This window comes from Pecten maximus, chromosome 3 (assembly GCF_902652985.1).
Source record: "Pecten maximus chromosome 3, xPecMax1.1, whole genome shotgun sequence".
Lineage (NCBI taxonomy): Eukaryota > Metazoa > Mollusca > Bivalvia > Pectinida > Pectinidae > Pecten > Pecten maximus.
The window spans coordinates 27636734-27657837 of NC_047017.1; the positions used below are offsets into that span (position 1 = coordinate 27636734).

The following is a 21104-nucleotide window of genomic DNA, read 5'->3' on the forward strand; positions in this document are numbered from 1 at the left end:
GAGTAAACACAGGGGCAGTGTACTGAAATGGATTCTCGGGGTCGGCGAGAACCCTTATCTCAACAGGTTTAATCGGGAAAGGGGACACCATTTCCGCAGAGCAGTTTTGGAATAAAAATAGATGAAGGCTTCTGAAAATAACACCGTATTACCAGATGGCCCCTTCTGAAGTGAGCGATGTTTTACATGGCCCTCTCTAACTCACATTGTCGGTTTTACGGGGATTTAGAAATGTCTCCTAACAATGGAAGCACCATGCCAATCAACGGATACTCACAAACAATCTGTTCCTAATGCGAGTTGTGAAGTGTATTTGGGAATCGTTGACAGGTTAATGTTAAACAGAGATTGATTCCCTTCATCGTGTAGATCAGTCTGTGTCAGTTATTTATATCCTCTACATTTGGGTATGGAACCTTGGTCCTGGGGTCACAAGAAATGGCGGGAAAAGATGAGGGCTTCCAGTCTTCCAGTGGAAAGCATTTAATCAGACAAGGCGCTAATTCTTTTTATCGTGAAAGATACATTCCTGAATGGTTTTGACTTTTTTGTACTTATCAGGTGTGCGAAAGATGAGAAATGCGTCGGGTCCATTAAAACTGAATATTTTAACGTTTTAACGTTAGCTCTGCAGTTCTATATCAAAGCCGGACAAAAGTAAACCTACAACTTAACGAGGGCAAGTACATGCCGAATTCCTAGTACGAAAATGGTTTCATACACGTTTAAACTGTGACGTCTGGAGTTTGAAATGCCGAGTGAAGCACGCGATATCGCCACGCTATAACTACTATAAGGTAAAGCCACACATACCAATGAATCTCGTCTTTGTGAGTTATATAATAGATGCAATTTTCTATCACAAGGTCCCTAACTCAGGAACTCTTGTCTCTGAAGTTTAAACCTTTCCTACACTAACCAGATTGATAACTTTAAGTCCTTAAACCAATAAAGCTGTAATAATGATTTGTCCGGGTAATCTTAATGTTAGGTAAGATCAATTGTAAGGTGCTCGACACCAAGGTTAAATTAATTAACTTGGTATACCATTCTACCAGATACCTATATCACATATCTTATTCTACCTTATGTAGAATGTTGATTTTGGGCTAGTATCGCACCCCTATTCCCCGTAAATAACCACGTAAAGAACAATCTGAAGTGAACAATTAATCTCGTAGTTCAGCAACTATTTCTTTTATTTCTTAATTGGCTAATTGGAATAGTTGGGGGAAGTTGGGGGGGGCAAGTAAGAGTGCTTTTAACTGTTTAAAGGGAGACAACTCCAACAAAACAAGGATGACAACCATTTATGGATAAACCGAGAAAATTTAAAATCAAAATTGCAATCAATCAGAGACCTATATACTAGGTAGTATAGGCCGATACTGGTTACCCAATACACGGTAGTATAGGCCGATACTGGTTACCCAATACACGGTAGTATAGGCCGATACTGGTTACCCAATACACGTTAGTATAGGCCGATACTGGTTACCCAATACACGGTAGTACAGGCCGATACTGGTTACCCAATACACGGTAGTATAGGCCGATACTGGTTACCCAATACACGGTAGTATAGGCCGATACTGGTTAGTGGTTACCCAATACACGGTAGTATAGGCCGATACTGGTTAGTGGTTACCCAATACATGTTAGTATAGGCCGATACTGGTTACCCAATGCACGGTAGTATAGGCCGATACTGGTTACCCAATGCACGGTAGTATAGGCCGATACTGGTTACCCAATACACGGTAGTATAGGCCGATACTGGTTACCCAATACACGGTAGTATAGGCCGATACTGGTTACCCAATACACTGTAGTATAGGCCGATACTGGTTACCCAATACACGGTAGTATAGGCCGGTACTGGTTACCCAATACACGGTAGTATAGGCCGGTACTGGTTACCCAATACACGGTAGTATAGGCCGGTACTGGTTACCCAATACACGGTAGTATAGGCCGGTACTGGTTACCCAATACACGGTAGTATAGGCCGATACTGGTTACCCAATACACGGTAGTATAGGCCGATACTGGTTACCCAATACACGGTAGTATAGGCCGATACTGGTTAGTGGTTACCCAATACACGGTAGTATAGGCCGATACCGGTTACCCAATACACGGTAGTATAGGCCGATACTGGTTACCCAATATACGGTAGTATAGGCCGATACTGGTTACCCAATACACGGTAGTATAGGCCGATACCGGTTACCCAATACACGGTAGTATAGGCCGATACTGGTTACCCAATGCACGGTAGTATAGGCCGGTACTGGTTACCCAATACACGGTAGTATAGGCCGGTACTGGTTACCCAATACACGGTAGTATAGGCCGATACTGGATACCCAATACACGGTAGTATAGGCCGATACTGGTTACCCAATACACGGTAGTATAGGCCGATACCGGTTACCCAATACACGGTAGTATAGGCCGATACTGGTTACCCAATGCACGGTAGTATAGGCCGGTACTGGTTACCCAATACACGGTAGTATAGGCCGGTACTGGTTACCCAATACACGGTAGTATAGGCCGATACCGGTTACCCAATACACGGTAGTATAGGCCGATACTGGTTACCTACATCTAATTCCTGACAAACATAATACATACAAATAAAAACAAAAATCACATGACCCTTTAAAAATGATTTATTGTAAAGTTACTGACACATCATGAGTATCAATGTTTATTGTTTACATGCTTGTACATGTATGCCACATCTGGTAATGTGAATAACAAGCTACTACACTCATCACCTGTCTCCCTTGCTACCTGTCCCTTGCCACCTGTCCCTTATCACCTGTCCCTTGCCACCTGTCCCCTATCACATGTCCCTCATCAACTGTCCCTAGTCACATGTCCCTCATCACCTGTCCCTTGCCACATGTCCCTCGTCATGTCCCTCATCACCTGTCCCTCGTCATGTTCCTCATCACCTGTCCCTTGCCACCTGTCCCCCATCAACTGTCCCTCGTCCTTAACATCCATATCATGACAGAGATGTGGTTGTAATCACAGCCAATATGCTGCCATTAGGATTAGTAGAATTAAAACTATGACACGTGACAATTTGAAGATTGGCGCCATGTGACTGCATGTTCCTTGTATACATTTTTTTTTAATATGATATGATTAGTTGATCATGAAGATATATTATTATATATAATGTACTGTAGCTGTAACATACTTATAAATATATAACTCCACTGTGATACATTGAGCCACACATCGGTGAACTGAAGGACAATAGTAACAATGGTAGCAACTGTTACTTTCTTCGTAAGAGGTGAAATGATAATACAATGCTTTTGTTTCAAAGTTGCTATAGTAAAAATGGATGGATTTCGTGTTTGATGACATCCAGTTATAACTTCATTGTAGAACAGAAAGTGCTGTTTAAATAATACCATTCAATGTAATTATCTCAAACAATGTCTTCCTTTCTTTAAAATAACAGCAAAAAAGAACAAGTGTGTATTTCACATGTTTATGAATCTAAATCAGTTGATAATGACCTGTCAATATTAATCTCTGTTAATAGAAATATAAAGTCTGTAGAAAATAAAATATAGGAAAAAATACCATAAAAAACACCCAAAAAAAAGCTAATTTTTAATAAATATAAAAAAATTCATTGGTCGAATATGTTTGTCAGTTAAATAGAATATGAATGTCTGATAGATACATTCTTCTTAATAGATTAACATTAGAAGATAAACGTCGCTGGATACATTCCACTTTATAGATTAACATAAGAAGATGAACATCGCTGGATACATTCCTCTTTATAAATTAACATAAGAAGATGAACGTCGCTGGATACATTCCACTTTACAGATTAACAACACATATTTCCAGAAGTGACAGAAACCGAACTTGAAATGAATTGACACACGCGCACATTGTAACCATCCTCTTTTCATGGGTCCTCACTATACAGCAGATCTGTAAAACTCCTTGGGTCCGACTATAATTTGAGATGACTTTAGCACTGGTTATAAGTACTGTAGCACTGTCCTCAGAAGTAAGGCTTCTCTTTTTCCCACAGCTTCTCTACAATGTCATCTATGTCAGTGGACGGGAAACGCTCAGCAAATGATTGAATGAGACCAGCAGCACTGGAATCATAATTCTTCAGATCCACTGTAGAGCCTATATCAGCACAGAATAATTCAAAGCTTGAATCACTATTTTTCAAATAAACACATCTATTTAAACTCTGCAGATTAAAATTAGATTTAACCAGGAAGTAAAACTTTTACAAATAAATTCAGGTTAAAATTAAAATTTATGTAGACCAAATTTTTACCACTGAAAACAGTATTATGCTGAACAAAAGGCACATAGGCCTTATACCTCACCTGAGTTCTGATATGTATACAGATAGCTGATGTTTTGTTTTTTAAATTTTAATACATCTGACCCATGTAACCTTGAATGTACACTTCAGGTCAAGGTCATTCATTTGAACAAATTTTAAGACCATGCTGTAAACTCCAAAATGAATCCAACAGGAAAACTTATACTTTTATTAATCAAACAAGAGCTCCGCATGCAGGAGCATGATACGCCCGTCACTGGAAAAGCTACCACAGGAAAATGTAGTGTTGTTGATGGGCATATAAAAACCCCTTATGTATGTTGAACATAATTGCTTCTAGTTGAGTGCTTACAAGGAAAAGTTAATTGATGGACGTAGGGACAGCGTAGGGTATACCATAATACGACCCGTTGTTGACGGGCGTATAAAAAGCAAATCAAACAATTTATCCTGAATTTAGTGTTGCAATATTCTCTCCTCTTACACATCTTTAACCCATGTGAACTTGAAAGTAAGTCCAGGTTACACAAAAGACTTACCATTTACAGGTGTATTACACTGAACAAAAGGCTTACCATTCACTATGGTATAACACTGAACAATATACTTACCATTCACAACGGTATTATGCTGGACAAACATCTTTCGTGGTTGTTTCCTGGCGAGGACGGTGGCTCGTCTTGCAAGGAAGTGGGGTTCCTCACGATCATGTACATCCGAGTAGTAATTGTACAGTTTCTTGGCTGCCTCAACATCACATGTTGACTTGTACACCTGGTCAACACAAAGTCATCAAGAAATTAAAAAGAGCTCACTAACAGGAATCATTAGTATCCAACATATACTCAATGTATTTCACTGATACAAATTAAATTATATATGTAACCCTTGGTATCTTTATCCCTAATCTGTATGGAGGATTCAGATTTAACAACACATCTATAATACCTGTAGTTTCCTCAGGAAGTTTCCGATAGCTGTCTTGCCAACAGTGGAGATCTTACTACGATCAAGTTTAAGGACCATGTCCTCACTGCCATCATCAGCGGTGAAATGCTTTATCGTAACCAATCCATTCCCTGCCTCCAGCAACACCCTCAGGATCACAAACCGAGCCTGCATATGGGCCTACAATACAAAACACAGTATTATAGTAACACTCAGAATCATCGGGTCTACAATATTAACAAGAGTACTTCTAGGCGGAACAATATATGCCCATCTAATGCCATATAGTGTTATATACTATCTTTAACTCATTAAACATAGCGTGATATCTTTATCATAAATCTTTTCAGGGAAACACAAAATCTTATCAAAATTATAAAGCCAAGTATCAAAGACATTGGATGAAAATGCAGGAGATTGCTGGATACAATTTTTTTATGTGGGATGAAGTCATACCATAATACTCTCAATTATGACAAGCATATAAAGTGTATTAGTAACATAGGACAACAAACCAGGCCTACAATACCAAACACAGTATTATAGTAACACAGTATTATTCAGGAGATTAAAGCTGGACATTTGATGATATTAAGGACTCACCTGTCTCCAGGCACCGGTCTCCGGGGAGTAGAACTCGAGTGCCAGTAGTCCAGCCCGGACCATGTTTAGCCAGTTAATGTAGATCACATCATCAGCATCATCATCAGTATGGCCAAATATACTGTAAAAAGATGGTCATATGTAGTAAATTTATTTATTTTTCAGTAATCTACCTCCGACTAGATGCAGAGATAACACATGGCCTGAATATGATTGAGACAATAGAAGTAACAGACCATTAATTCATTCAAAACTGACAGTAAGTGTGGCTATACTTCATTTCTAAGTGCTTCACAGATGGAGCATAGCCACAATATGCACAGTACCCTAGTACAATTATAAAGTAGACGGGTTAATGCCTTCCAACACTTGCACCAAAAAGTTTTTGTTCACATAAAAATTCAAAGTCCGAAACATGTCAAAAAGCAGTATTTTTATCCAAACACAAAAAATCTTTCAGTTAAACTCGGGATGGGATAGCCTAACCCCACAGGGACACTAGTGACAAATATCAGTACCCAAGTACAACTATAAAGTGATGTGTCAATGCCTTTAAACACTTATACCAAAAACTTAAAGTTGGAAAATCGATGCCAGCACTCGGGTGACAACATTAGGGCTTTTCCAGTAAAACAACTACCCCACCCCAGAACTCCAGGTTTGATTACCGGTAAGTGGTACCAACCATAGAATTTATTTAATAAATTACATAGAAGAAATAGGAAGCCAATCCAACCATGGATATAAGTGATTTATTGTGGAGTCCTGGGGTCAGGTAGATAAGTTGATGGAATAGCCCTTAGCTCTCCCTCTTCTGAAGAGACGAGCTAAAAATGGATGAACTATTGTAAAATATCAATTTTGGCACACTCAAATTTTTCCAAATTATAACAAATCAGCACAATGAAGATTGAAAGAATTCTCATATTTTCTGTAGGAATAGCACATACAAAAGTTAAATAGCGCAATCATAATTTAGCGCAATACTCCAAGAGCTAAAATCGCTGAAATAAGATTACCGCTAAAATATACAGTACATGTATTTGTGATCTATGTACATCATTTGCTGTTATCTTTTGTGTGCTAATTTTATTTTGAGAAGACTTTGATGGACAGCTGAGAGGTACTGACCATCTTCACTACTATGACCTCAGGTACGAGTGTTAGTATTCACCTGATCAATCAGGTCATGCGATATAGAGTACATATTGCATGTGTGTTGGCATAGACACCAGTGTTGGGATTGCAATTGTGACAATTTCACTGGCTTTTTTAGGGGTCATATACAGGTATTCATCTCCAAGCAGAGCACAAACTAAAATGACAGTACTTCCTTAGATACAATGACTGGAACACAATCATAGGGGAATCTCTCAATATCAATTTCTGAATAGTGAAACTTGGTGTATTTCTTTTTATCTAAATTTGAAGCTTTTTAACTTGCACTGTCAGTTTTAAGAAATCTAAGCCTGATATCTATATAAAGCCAAAACCTATATAAATTTTGGAATATACTTATGAACATAAATTATTTTGAAATGATTTCCTGTTAAGAGCAGGTTAACGTATGATCTAAACAAAAAGGGAAGTGTCATGCATAATATGTACCTCCTGCATAGGAGGTATCCAGATTCTTTTTAATCTGCATAAAAAGTACCTAGGTACATTTATACCCCTACCACTACCAAAATGTACCCCTCTTAAATAAAAAGTACTCCCTACCAAATGTTTTAATTGATAGATGACACAGGGGTTGTCATTTACAATGTTCCTGACCCCCACCTCACCCCACCAAATCCTCACCCCTGGGGCCAAAAAATTGATTTTACAATATTCTGGTACTAGGAAAATTGATGTACCCCAAATGAAATACTACAAACTCAACACCATATTATACCTACGTGTCAGTAGACAGTACAGTACCTGAGGACTTTGGCTGAGAGACAGAGGTAGATCCCGACACACTCTGCACGACATTCTTCATAACTTGATGCAAGGGAGGTAAACTTGCTATCCCAAGTCTCGTTGTGTTCGTACCACTTATCTACCTGTAACACAATGAGTATATCACATCAATTGGTACCATATTCAAAACTTATCTACCTGTAACACAATGAATATATCACATCAATTGGTACAATGTGCAAAGTAGTGTTATATATCTATTAAATGTTTTTTTGTATTTCTGTGTGGAAAGAAATGTAAATTCCACTTCTCTGTCTATAAAACATTTGTGATAAAAGCTTGTTAAACTTTGTGATTTTATTTGTAATATCAATCACTACTGTAGGTGATATGGTATTTGTAAGGTTTGCCTTTGTATTGTTTAACGTCCTATCAACAGCTAAGGTTATTTTATGACAGCCTTCCTTATGTGCGAGATGCATGCCTGTGGTAAATATGTCGATGTTTTGGGAGACTGCAGTGTATCGTATTGGTCTCCTTGTGACAGCACAGAACTGATGCTAACTTCATAATGCAACCTAACTGAAGCATACTGCCGAAGACACCTAACAGGACACCCCACCCAGTACCAAAAATGCTGCTAAGCAGGAGTAGCAACTACCATTTTTACAGACTATGGTATGTCTTGATAAGCGGACAGAACCAAAAGCCTTCCACACAGGGGCGAACGCTCAACTATAGGTCAAAAGTGTGGCAGTGTCAAGAAAAACATTCAGAAAAAGAAAGTTGCTAAAAAAAGAAAAAAGATATGATCCCAAATTTAGTCGCCTCTTATCATGCAATGGGGGCAGTAGGTACAATTCTTACACCCTATCTGTTGGGCATCACTGATAAGGAAGCATACAATACTATGTAAGATATTACACAATCAATGGCTATACCTTTTCCTCTGTTATTGGGTTAGTCACCGAGTCCACATCAAAGTTCAGGTTTCCATCTTTGTCCTGTGGGAAAGATGTCAAAATTCTGTAATTGATTTTCCAAATATTCCTCTGTATACACATTAAATATTATTACTGTAAACATTACCCAGAAAAAAATATCTAAATACCTGACATAAACAACTAGAGAGAGGTTTCCACAGGTACAAACCCAAATAACTTAACCATTTCATTCTTATCTGCCTTTACCCTTTAGATTTTATGGTTAAAAGATTCTTGATCGAGCCAATACTTTGAAATTATACCAAATACTTTCCACTGCCATGTTAAATATATACATTGACAAACAACTTTCATTATGGCTTATGGATCAGCAAGCAGTTCTGTTGAATATCTATCATTACCAACAACTTTCTACTGTTATATTGAAAACCTACCTTGACAAACAACTTTCCACTGCCGTGGCCCAGCAGTTCATGCAGACCGACTTGAACTTCAAATGTTGTTGTCTTTAGATTAACAAATAATTCCTGCAAATGAAATATTGTTTTAGCAATTTATGAAAAACTCTTATCAAAGAGCAATTATTCTAGTTAATTCACATTAATTAATATTCTTACAGTGTGAAACCACTACAACATAAATTGATATGAAATCCAATGTATTGAGACCCAGAAAATGTATTAATTTTAACAACTGTATCACTGACGAACAGATTACTGATGACCTTTGACCCTACTGAACCCTGACCTTGTCCTCCTCGGCCAGAAAGCTGACTTTTTCTTTTGTGTCCTTGTAAGCAGATATGATGACATTTCCTAATGACACATTCTTAAATCCCTCCGACTGGCGGATATCATCATCTACAAAGAGACAATATCATTGTAGCAATACCTAAATTATCAATACAACATCATTAGCAGCTTTGTAGTAATAATACCTTTATCAATACAGCATTGTGTTTATTTTCTGAAGTGACAAATACATGTATTATAATCACACAAGATTGATGTATTGTAAAAGGGATGCTACATAAAAGGAGAAATGATGCCTAAATTTCTATCTACCTTACAGATTTTGTTGATATTGTTTTTGTGTTGATATTGTTTTTGTGTAATATATTGGTCAGGATAGACTTACAGTTGGGAATATTTATCCCTGCTGGAATGCCAGACCCTCCAAATGTCAGCACATCAAGTGAGGTAAAGTCCGGTCGAAGGAACTTGTCTTTTTCAAACGAGCTAGGCCATGGCAATAAAGGTAGAAACTTCTCAGCATGGTCAACAAGCTCTGTGAACTTGGCACTCATTTCTTTGTTCACAACCGCCGCAAAACCTGAATAGATATGATTATGTCTGTTTAGCTGGGATACAAAACCTCCTAAGGCAAATTAAGAATTGTTCACAAAGAATATAATTATGTCTCTTTTATGAAGTTAAAACTAGAACACTGACACGTCAGAAAGGGCCCCGCTATGTGTCTGACCCTTCAGGGTAAATGTAATAATTATTGTCAGTGTTTTTCCTGCCTATATAACTGGGTGCGCCAAACGACCCCATTCTCAATGCGTTTTAGCCTGATTTTTTCCCAAAATCAACTCGAAAATTCCAAATAACATTTGTATGACGACTTTTCACAATCAATGAAAAAATTCCCAGTTTCGTTTTTAGGAATACACTGTGCACTGTAAAATTGGTTAGCATAGAAAATTCAATGTGTGTGTTTGGGTGTAATTTACAGTTTGCGCTCAAATTTTCCCAATTTGGCATATTGAAGTTTTCCCAAAATACCCAGGAAAAACACTGATTGTAATATATTGACATGAAACTATTAGATATATGTTTTTGATTAACCTTTGCTATTGTTTCATTAATGTTAGCATTAATAGGGCCACTGACAATACTGCTTATTATTATTGTATGGAAAAGCTAGCTAAAAGAATTCTACAAGCATTACACTTTTCAAATTTGTTTCAAATCTGATATCAAGGAGCACACAAACTGATATAAACTCAATGCAGTTATTCTAATAAGGTAAACTTGAGAGGGTTTTCTGAAAAACAAAACATACCAAATGTGAAGAAAAGGGGAGAAAAAAAGGATTTTTAAAAATATTTTAATAATGTCCTTTTTTTGTCATTTTAGGTATAAGAAATCCAAACCAGTACTTTTTTCACCTTTTTTTGTTTTAAAACTTTTTATATTTAGACCCAATCAACTTCAAAATTTGGTCGCTTGACACCAACTTACCTTCATAATGTCATAACAAAATCTTTAATACCATTTAAAAAATGTCAATCCGACCTTAACATATGACCCATTGACTTTGAACTTTGGTCAGTTGATACCTTGTTTGATTGTGACCAACTTAAGATTTACCATTTAAAAAATGTCAATCCGACCTTAACATATGACCCATTGACTTTGAACTTTGGTCAGTTGATATCTTGTTTGATTGTGACCAACTTTGCATAAGTCATAAATTATGCTAATGGAAGACTGTAATAGTATTGTATATGTATGTGTGTATTGTGGTTTTATGTCAATATGTAAAATGTTACATCATCGAAAATCGGCTTCCCTCAATACCTGTATGTACCAATTTTCGCCGCAATCAAATAATATCAAAATTTCTACCAATCAGAAGCCTCTGTTTCATTCCCATGACAACACAGGTTTTGGAAAGGTGAACCATTGTTCCCTCAAAACCCCTATATACCAATTCTCTCACCAAAATCGAACAATAACTAAATTTTGACCAATCAGAAACCTCCATTTGTTACCATGGCAACAGACGGTTTCGTAAGTGGTACCATTGTGTTTGGCTTCCCTAAATACCACTATGTACCAATTTTCACCGAAATCGAACAATATCGAAATTTCAACCAATCAGAAACCTCCATTTGTTACCATGGCAACAGACGATTTTGTAAGTGGTACCATTGTGTTTGGCTTCCCTAAATACCACTATGTACCAATTTTCACCAAAATCCTCCAACTCTTGTCAATAATTTGGCGCAAAAGAAAAAAACGGACAGACGGACAGACAGACGGACAGACGGACAGACGGACAACCTGATTACTATAGGGCACCGCATCTTTGATGCGGGGCCCTAATAAACAATTCTGCAATCTGCTATAACTAATGTTTCAAATTTATATAAAAGCATATCAAAAACAAGATCATTCATTGATAAGAAAATGTCAAAATTGTTTTGACTGCTAAAATCCAAAAGGGTCGATTACCTGGCATTTTGAAGCCGACCCAGGATGACCTTGACCGTTGACCTTTGAACTTGTGACCTTGAACTATGAGTTTGATCATTCTGTCAGTTAACTCTTGGTTTATTTCTTGACAACTTTGCACAATGGAATAGTGAACAGTTAAAAACAACAAAGATCCAGTATTTTCATGTTAATGTTAAAATCCAATATGGCCGCCTAACAGCCATTTTGAATCCGATTTGCATGAAATACTACACATCTGATCTAGGATGCATGAGGAATCATCAGTTCCAATTTGATACAAATCCTTCATCTCCTTCAATCATTTTTGTGCAGAAGAAAAAAAACGGACAGACGGACAGACGGACAACCTGATTACTATAGGGCCTTAATTAGCTTACAAAACTAAAAGAATATCAATCAAATGACTTGCCTTCAAATTCTCCCCTCATTCCAAATGGGTCTCGGTATGACTCAATGAAGCCGATGTATCTGGGAATGAAAGTCATGAAATTATCATGTAAGGGTTTTTATACCAACTGATTATCTACATATTATGTTAATTTATTTGTTATACATATGTACTATGTTTCTGGGGAAAACAGTCATTCTTCATTAAGATTTATTTGAATTTAAAAAGTATTTTTAACAGTCACATGAGTTCTGAAATATTTGTCAATTTGATCCTTTTTGGCCCTGCCCATCAGCCCCTGCCACCCCATATTGATAATTCTAACCAAGTTTGTATATTTCCATTGGCAATTAAAACAAATCATGGTCAGACCATACATAATTCACAATCTTGGTTGACTTTGGCCATGGAATGTTTCTGCAAAAAATTCATCGAAATTGGTTCAGGGGTTTCTGAGAAGAAGTAAAAAATGTAACTTGTTTAGGTATGCAATAAGCACGAAGACAGACAAAAAGGCAAATAGAATAGGTCACTTGAGACTTTATCTCAGGTGACCTAAAAACAAAACATCTCAACACTGAATCAATTATTAGAGTAAATTTTAAAGGTTTCCTGTTCATCTATTCTAATTCCCAAATTAATGACTTTTAGCATCACATAAAACAATTAAGTGTGTACCATGGATTTTGGTGAAATATGAAATACAGTATATCTGTTCCTATACCAATCAATGTCGTGGTACACTGTATACTTACGTTTCTACGATGGGGCCTGTGTTTTTAATCCAATGTCTGGACCCGTTTTTGTGCGAGAGAATTGATCCGGAGGTAAAACTGTCAACATATTCTTTCAACATATTCCTCTCAAGGTCATTGGCAGCATATCCCTTCAATAACACACAGGTGATTTCAGCTAAATGTGTAGTATAAACTTATTAGATGGTCCACATTAAAAGAAAACATGTGGTCTCAGCAATATATACACACCAACTTATGATATGGTCCATATTATAGGGAACACAGGTGAGCTCAGCTATACACATCAACTTATGATATGGTCCATATTATTGGGAAACACAGGTGAGCTCAGCTATACACATCAACTTATGATATGGTCCACATTATATGGAACACAGGTGTTACATGTTAAGAGTACATTACTCTATAGTTTATCTTTGTCAGATACTTCCTAATTCAAAATATTTATTAATAATTTTGTTCATCTTTATCTCTGATCAAAACTTGACATCTAATAGTAATACCTACATATATATATAGGAGTTAGATGCATTCATAAGAGAAAATTGATATCTTATACTATACTTGGATTAAGATTCTACCTTCTCAGTATCATTCTTACTTGTGCCTTTTTCAGATTTTCTGCCACTAAGGCCATGAGAGGAGAGTAGTCTCCCCTTGTGACACGGAATGTACAGGCTTGTGAGGTGAGAGTTGGTGTGAACTCATGACTACCCAGAATTCCCTCTGGAAATCCTGTTACTGCTCCATCTGTAACTCAGGATTAAAAGACAATATGGCATGTGAAAATATAATTCAATAACATCAGTAAATCAATGAAGTAGACAAAGTGAGTGTTTGGTTGCACAACCTGTGCAAGACTGACATTTCACCAAACAATAATGTTTGTTTAATGTTTTATAAATTAAGTGACTTTGACCTTTGAAATTATTCCATCACACCACAATGTCTAGGGATGAATGTTTTACTTAGGTGACCTTGACTTTTGTCCCTATCCCACCACACTGAGTGTAGTGGTGAATGTTTATTGAAGTAACCTTGACCTTTGTCCCTAATCCCACCATAACACTGTGTGTAGTGATGAATTCTTTAGTTAGGTAACCTTGACCTTTGTCCCTATCCCATCACACCTGTGTGTAGTGATGAATTCTTTAGTTAGGTAACCTTGACCTTTGGCCCTATCCCATCACACCTGTTTGTAGTGATGAAGTCTTTAGTAAGGTAACCTTGACCTTTGTCCCTCTCCCATCACACCTGTGTGTAGTGATGAATTCTTTAGTTAGGTTATCTTGACCTTTGGCCCTATCCCATCACACCTGTGTGTAGTGATGAAGTCTTTAGTAAAATAACCTTGACCTTTGTCCCCATCCCATCACTTCAGAGTGTAGCGATGAAGATTTTAGTTACATTACATTAGTAAATTTCAATGTTTGTTCATCAAAATAACAAGTTTAAAAAAATACAACATTCTTCACTCTACATCAGAGTTTGTTTGCTGTTTTTTTTATAGTAAATACAAAATTGTACAGTACTTACCATCTGTTGCTGCTGAGGCCAGTCTGACTTCGTAACACGTTTTCCCGTTCTCTGTGGTTTTGAATAATCTAGTGTTGTATGGACTGAGGTCCTAGTACAATGAGAAACCAGTCAGATTTAGATGTGTATGCAATAAGGTCATATCTAGTCATTATGTTCCAATCCATCATATTTATATCTACATTTATTAATTATCTTTTAACCATAAATTATGTTTTAAACCCACCATTCATATTCATTACAATGTACCTTTGAATTTTAATTTGACTCTTTATTTTGCTAAAATAAAATATCTTTATATCCATTTATTTCATTCATACCCATTATTAAACTATCTTTTGACCATTTATTATTATTATTCAATCAATTAATTTTATTCATGCAGACCAATTATCTTTTTACCATTAATTATGCATGTTTAAATCAATTATGTTTTCATCCATTAATTTTATTCAGATCAATTATCTTTTTACCATTAATTATGTTTAAATCTATTATGTTGATATCCATTAACTTTATTCATATATAAATTAAATATCTTTTAACCATGAATGCTAAAATCAATTCTTTTATCTATCAATTATTCAACTGATACCACTGAACTTACTTTTGCTGTCATGAATTCTTGAGCAATCTTTGCGTCGTCTAAATCACAGTTGGCAGAAAAGTAAGATGTAGTTCCCTGAAAATATTTCAAACAATGACATATTACAAAACTTTAAACTCTGATGACATTTATTTGGTCATAACATTAAATTCAATTTACAAAAGAAAAACCAGTTGTTAGTCACACTTGTATATATTTCTGTTTTTAAAAGTTAAATAGCAAACCTTCTCTCCGAGTCCCAGTTCCTTTTGTCTCTCTGTTAAACCAAACATCCTGTCACTCACAGAGTCCCACAACGCCTTAATCCCACGGGCGTCTTTTTCATAGGCAGCACTTTTCATTACCAGAGCTTCAAACTTCTCCTGTGTACAAACAATCATACATTAATTACTACTCATTTCATGGTGAGCTGCTGATTGGAAACTTTTGAAAATAGCACTTAATACAACACATATGAAAACACAATTTTAGAAGAAAGCTGAAGGAGAAAACCAGCAGGACAGATAATGATTCTACTGATTAAAAGACAATCAATGAGACTCGTTTGGAAAAAAATCCTTGATTAATTGACATGTTTTAAATATTCATATCTCTGGTGGAATTATAACTGATCTTGCTGTCTCAATGTTAATTGGTTGATATTTCAATAATGTTAATCAATCTTAGCTACATTTGGTATATTTCTAATGACACATAGATGTCCATGTTGAGGAGATCTTGTACCTTACCTACCTTTGGTAATTTTGGAATGATCTAGCTGTGTCCATAACGAGGTGTTCCTTACCTACCTTTGATAAATTTGGAATGTTCTTGCTTTCTCCATAATGAGGTGTACATGTACCTTACCTACCTTTGGTAAATTTGGAATGATCTTGCTGTCTCCAAATGATTTATAGTTCCCCATGTTGGCATAGAAGGCAGAGGCATAGATCAGCACTGCCTGTAAATTTAAAGTCACAAATCTAGATCAACACTTCCTGTAAAGATACCAATGATTTCACAAATCTAGATCAACACTTCCTGTAAAGATACCAATGATTTCACAAATCTAGATCAACACTGTCTGTAAAGATACCAATGATTTCACAAATCTAGATCAACACTTCCTGTAAAGATACCAATGATTTCACAAATCTAGGTCAACACTGTCTGTAAAGATACCAATGATTTCACAAATCTAGATCAACACTTCCTGTAAAGATACCAATGATTTCACAAATCTAGATCAACACTGTCTGTAAAGATACCAATGATTCACAAATCTAGATCACACTGCTGTAAAGATATCAATGATTCACAATCTAGATCAACACTGTCTGTAAAGATACCAATGATTTCACAAATCTAGATCAACACTGTCTGTAAAGATATCAATGATTTCACAAATCTAGATCAACACTTCCTGTAAAGATACCAATGATTTCACAAATCTAGATCAACACTTCCTGTAAAGATACCAATGATTTCACAAATCTAGATCAACACTTCCTGTAAAGATACCAATGATTTCACAAATCTAGATCAACACTTCCTGTAAAGATACCAATGATTTCACAAATCTAGATCAACACTGTCTGTAAAGATACCAATGATTTCACAAATCTAGATCAACACTGTCTGTAAAGATACCAATGATTTTACAAATCTAGGTCAACACTTCCAGTGTAAAGATACCAATGATTTCACAAATCTAGATCAACACTGTCTGCAAAGATACTAATGATTTCACAAATCTAGATCAACACTGTCTGTAAAGATACTAATGATTTCACAAATCTAGATCAACACTGTCTGTAATGATATCAATGATTTCACAAATCTAGATCAACACTTCCTGTAAAGATAATTCTAGACATCCTAATGTACCTCCAGTATACCAGTATGTGTTTCTTACTTTTCTATTAGGCCACAGTTACTGTCTTACTCTACAACAATACAATATTATCATTTTATGTCTTGCCTGTCCCACTTTTATATATATATATACATTTGTATTACACCTTAGTCTTACTTCACAACTTCATTGCAGGTGAAACAAAAACAATCAACTTTGGTTCCTTTACCTGGAACTGGTTGTCAGTCAGTGAGCCATCCTTAGTCACAGCTTCCTTCAGTTGATCGATTGTCTGTCCACGGAACACCTTTTGTAGCAGCAAGAAAATTCCAGGTGATTCAGGAGATGTCTGCAAAAAAAAAAAAAAGGATTAAATAATAAAGCCCAAGGAACTCCATTTTAACCTTAATGAACAAGGCAGAGTTACACTTCAGTAAAATTCAAATTAGAAATAGATACATGTACTGGCTCACAATCAACAGAACTCCAGAACTGTTCAAGATCAAAGTCAATTTTTAAATTGCAATGGCTATAATCTTCTTATAACATTTCTTACAAAAAGTCTGTGAAAAATTGTGTTATCAATTTTGTAATACATCAACCATGATAAAACTGTACCTATAATTACTTTGTGATTTACCTTTATCTGTATTTACTTACCTGCATCTACATTTATTATGCCTTACCTACATGTATCTACATTTACTATGACTTACCTGTATCTACATTTACTATGACTTACCTGTATCTACATTTACTATGACTTACCTGTATCTACATTTACTATGACTTACCTGTATCTACATTTACTATGACTTACCTGTATCTACATTTACTATGACTTACCTGTATCTACATTTACTATGACTTACCTGTATCTACATTTACTATGACTTACCTGTATCTACATTTACTATGACTTACCTGTATCTACATTTATCATGACTTACCTGTATCTACATTTATCATGACTTACCTCTTTCTATATTTACCATGACTTACTTACCTGTACCAAGACAATGAGGCCTCCGTACCAGGATGCTTGTGATATGTAGTGTGCGTACAACTTCTCCCGGTCAGTCAGATTACCAAATGCATCACTGCAGTCTAACAAACACAGGCCTGTGTCATTGGGCATCACATACTGGGAAATGTCTGCCATCTTATCGGTGTACAGCTGCAAGTTTGAAGTAAAAATTTATCCAACATCATGTAGAAATAAACTGTAGTCATGAGTTCCCAATGTTGTCATAGCCAGGTAGGAAAATATGTTTGCAAATTACTGTACCTTAATTATTCTGCCATTTTTCTTATTAGGACAAAAATGAATGCGCTGAAGTTTTCAATGAAAATTGTGAACACATTTCATCAACTAATATAAAACATTTGTCAGGCTGATGGTAGTGTATAAGTAGGGGGTCTTACTGTGGGAGGAAACCGGAGTATCCTGACTGGTTAAATTAAATTCCAGAACCAAACCGTGGTTGTTTTAGTGAATGGGACCACTGTACTCTCTGGCCGTATCTCTTCTAACAGAAATATGTTTTTTGCCCGAGATGTTGTACATCACACACCAAAGTGTAAAGATACCAAAAAATAGACTGAATTAAGTCAGAGTCCAGTTATAATAAGTCAGATCACAGATAAACATGCAGTGGCCACCAATATAATGAAGAGATAATGTACAGTACACTCAATATCTTAAGTGTGCTGTTGAGGATAAGAACTGTTACATATTTGACCTCTATGACTTAGAACATGGTCAAGAACAATAGAGAATAACTCGAACATCTGTTTACGTCTAATTACATGTATACCTGCAATATGAACTGTACAGTACTGTATTCATATGTGTTGTACTACCAACCCGGACCTCTGAATTAAATGCACATTATCATTTATCAATGTTATGCAGACTTGTAACTGTCTTAAAACTAACATTATCATTAAAAAGATTGATCAGAAATGTAAATTTCGCGAAGATGGAAAAAAATGCAAGAACAAAATTGAAATCCTGCTGTAAAAATGTTATTAAATAGCCAAGTACAATTAATGATTCACCGACAGATTTATTTCAATATATGACATACGTTGTGTCACGGAATAATTAGAGTACGGACTCAGTCTACCGATTTAGTTCATATCCGTGATTGTACATAGACTACTTACGCTTACTGAGTACATGTAACACACAGACCTACTGCTGTAAACAGAAAGTGGAAATGTCGTGAACCAGAACCAAAACCAGATGTTTCGAAACAGCGGAATATTTAGCTTCTGTGCTATTTCTTAGCTACTCGACTAAATAATAATCAACCTATCCGTATAAGCGAAGACAATACTTAATTACATCGTACGAAGCTTACACAAAAGTCAACTCTGAGTCTGTCTCTATCTTCTCTGTTTGCAAGCCGGCGTCCACAAGGGAGATAACTTGGAATCTGGAAGCAAGTAATATAATTAATATCCAGAATGACTATGATAATATTGTAATTTATTAAAAATGTTAAAAAGTCGTTTCGGATTATTAAGAAATAAAACTAAAATTTATAACAGCATTAATTGTATTTAAAAAAAAAGGTTAACAAGATGCTATGTATAAATATTGTTAATTTGATTGCTATATTCAATCCTCGGTAGTATAGTGGTAAGTATCCCCGCCTGTCACGCGGGAGACCGGGGTTCAATTCCCCGCCGGGGAGGATTTATTTTTCTTTCTTTTTTTATCAGTTTTTCTTTTCAATTCTCCATCCAGTTGACTAAAATCATTCCGTTAACTGAAAAAATATATATTTATTTATAACTCCTGTACGATTCTCTCTCAAGTTGTGTATACACTAAATATAACATCTTGGTTAGGCAGTCCAAACCATGAGAAATCTTAGTGCACCATTTGACTAGTTTCAATGCTTATTTTTTTTATTTCACTTGAAGCCCTACGGCTCATAAACATACAAGTATAACAACATATAAACAACAGTCAATGATTATAATTACAACATAATTTATCATCATTACGAAACATGATTATTTAAAAAATACATTTGTACGAGAAAAATTATGAAGATGGACAGCTTAGATATTAAATCTGTATTACCCAGTCTGTCGAAAAACGATAAGGAGCTGGCAATATTTCTAAAATATTCGAGCCTCAACAAAGTATATATGATTTAAATTAAGAACAGGAACTGAATCTAGTGGAGCAGCCAGGGGACGGACTACAACATGGTTCATGTGTAAATCTGGAGACGACAGTGACTTGACACATATATGTAATAAAACAAAGACATTTAGACGAATTTTCAGAAAATTAATTCCTAGTCTAAATGAAGTCTTCTATCAAACGCTGCTGAAAACAATGTAAAAATACAGTTTCATTATCAACGTAGTGTGTATACCAAACATTACCAAAGCCAGACGCCAGTGATAAGTTTCTAACTTGACAACGGCAATCACAATTTCTGTGATTACACTCATCCATGTCATCATAAACTGCTTTAATAACACAATTATCACATTTAATTAGTTTCAACCAATATTTGACAATTCGACATTTCCTAATAATATGTAAAGGCATTCGCCCTAACTCCGAGTGCACTATCAACAATGGCGTAATTCTCTTTACATTCACTAAATTCTTTTCAAAACATCAACATGCATTTTTTCTACTTTGTCTGCAGCATGAAAATCCTACGTTTTGCAACCATAATAAAGAACTTTTGAAACAAAGACATAGAAAACATTCAGTTTATATTCTGCGTTGAGGGACAAAATATCACAGATTCTAAATGCATTATAATTAATTTTCGACCTTGTTCAGCAATTATAGCTTGGGCTTTTGTAACCTTGCCGTTAAAGTTTAGTACAATTGTACTAGGCCTATACCAACATAATTAAATCTGTAAACAATTTATATTACCATCAAATTAAAAAAAAATCCCCAATACGTAATCTACCACCATTTCGAAATACAACCATTTTAGTT

At 35.8% G+C, this 21104-nt stretch overlaps 1 protein-coding gene across 1 annotated transcript in view; it reads right to left on the reverse strand.

Moving 5' to 3' along the window:
• Window positions 1–2662: 2662 nt before the first annotated feature.
• The window catches only part of LOC117323774 (dipeptidyl peptidase 3-like), a 33289-nt gene continuing 14847 nt past the window's right edge, over window positions 2663–21104 (reverse strand). The window contains exons 2-20 of the mRNA XM_033879209.1: window positions 19486–19560; window positions 18126–18296; window positions 17349–17468; window positions 16136–16225; window positions 15510–15647; window positions 15286–15360; window positions 14679–14769; window positions 13744–13892; window positions 13140–13270; window positions 12406–12464; window positions 9889–10083; window positions 9499–9611; window positions 9186–9278; window positions 8749–8811; window positions 7826–7950; window positions 5903–6023; window positions 5300–5479; window positions 4963–5125; window positions 2663–4182 (exon numbers count right to left, since the gene is read on the reverse strand). Of these exons, the coding sequence (XP_033735100.1) occupies window positions 4049–4182; window positions 4963–5125; window positions 5300–5479; window positions 5903–6023; window positions 7826–7950; window positions 8749–8811; window positions 9186–9278; window positions 9499–9611; window positions 9889–10083; window positions 12406–12464; window positions 13140–13270; window positions 13744–13892; window positions 14679–14769; window positions 15286–15360; window positions 15510–15647; window positions 16136–16225; window positions 17349–17468; window positions 18126–18281 (2196 nt within the window). The 5' untranslated portion in view covers window positions 18282–18296; window positions 19486–19560 and the 3' untranslated portion in view covers window positions 2663–4048. The remainder of the gene's footprint in view (window positions 4183–4962; window positions 5126–5299; window positions 5480–5902; window positions 6024–7825; window positions 7951–8748; window positions 8812–9185; window positions 9279–9498; window positions 9612–9888; window positions 10084–12405; window positions 12465–13139; window positions 13271–13743; window positions 13893–14678; window positions 14770–15285; window positions 15361–15509; window positions 15648–16135; window positions 16226–17348; window positions 17469–18125; window positions 18297–19485; window positions 19561–21104) is intronic.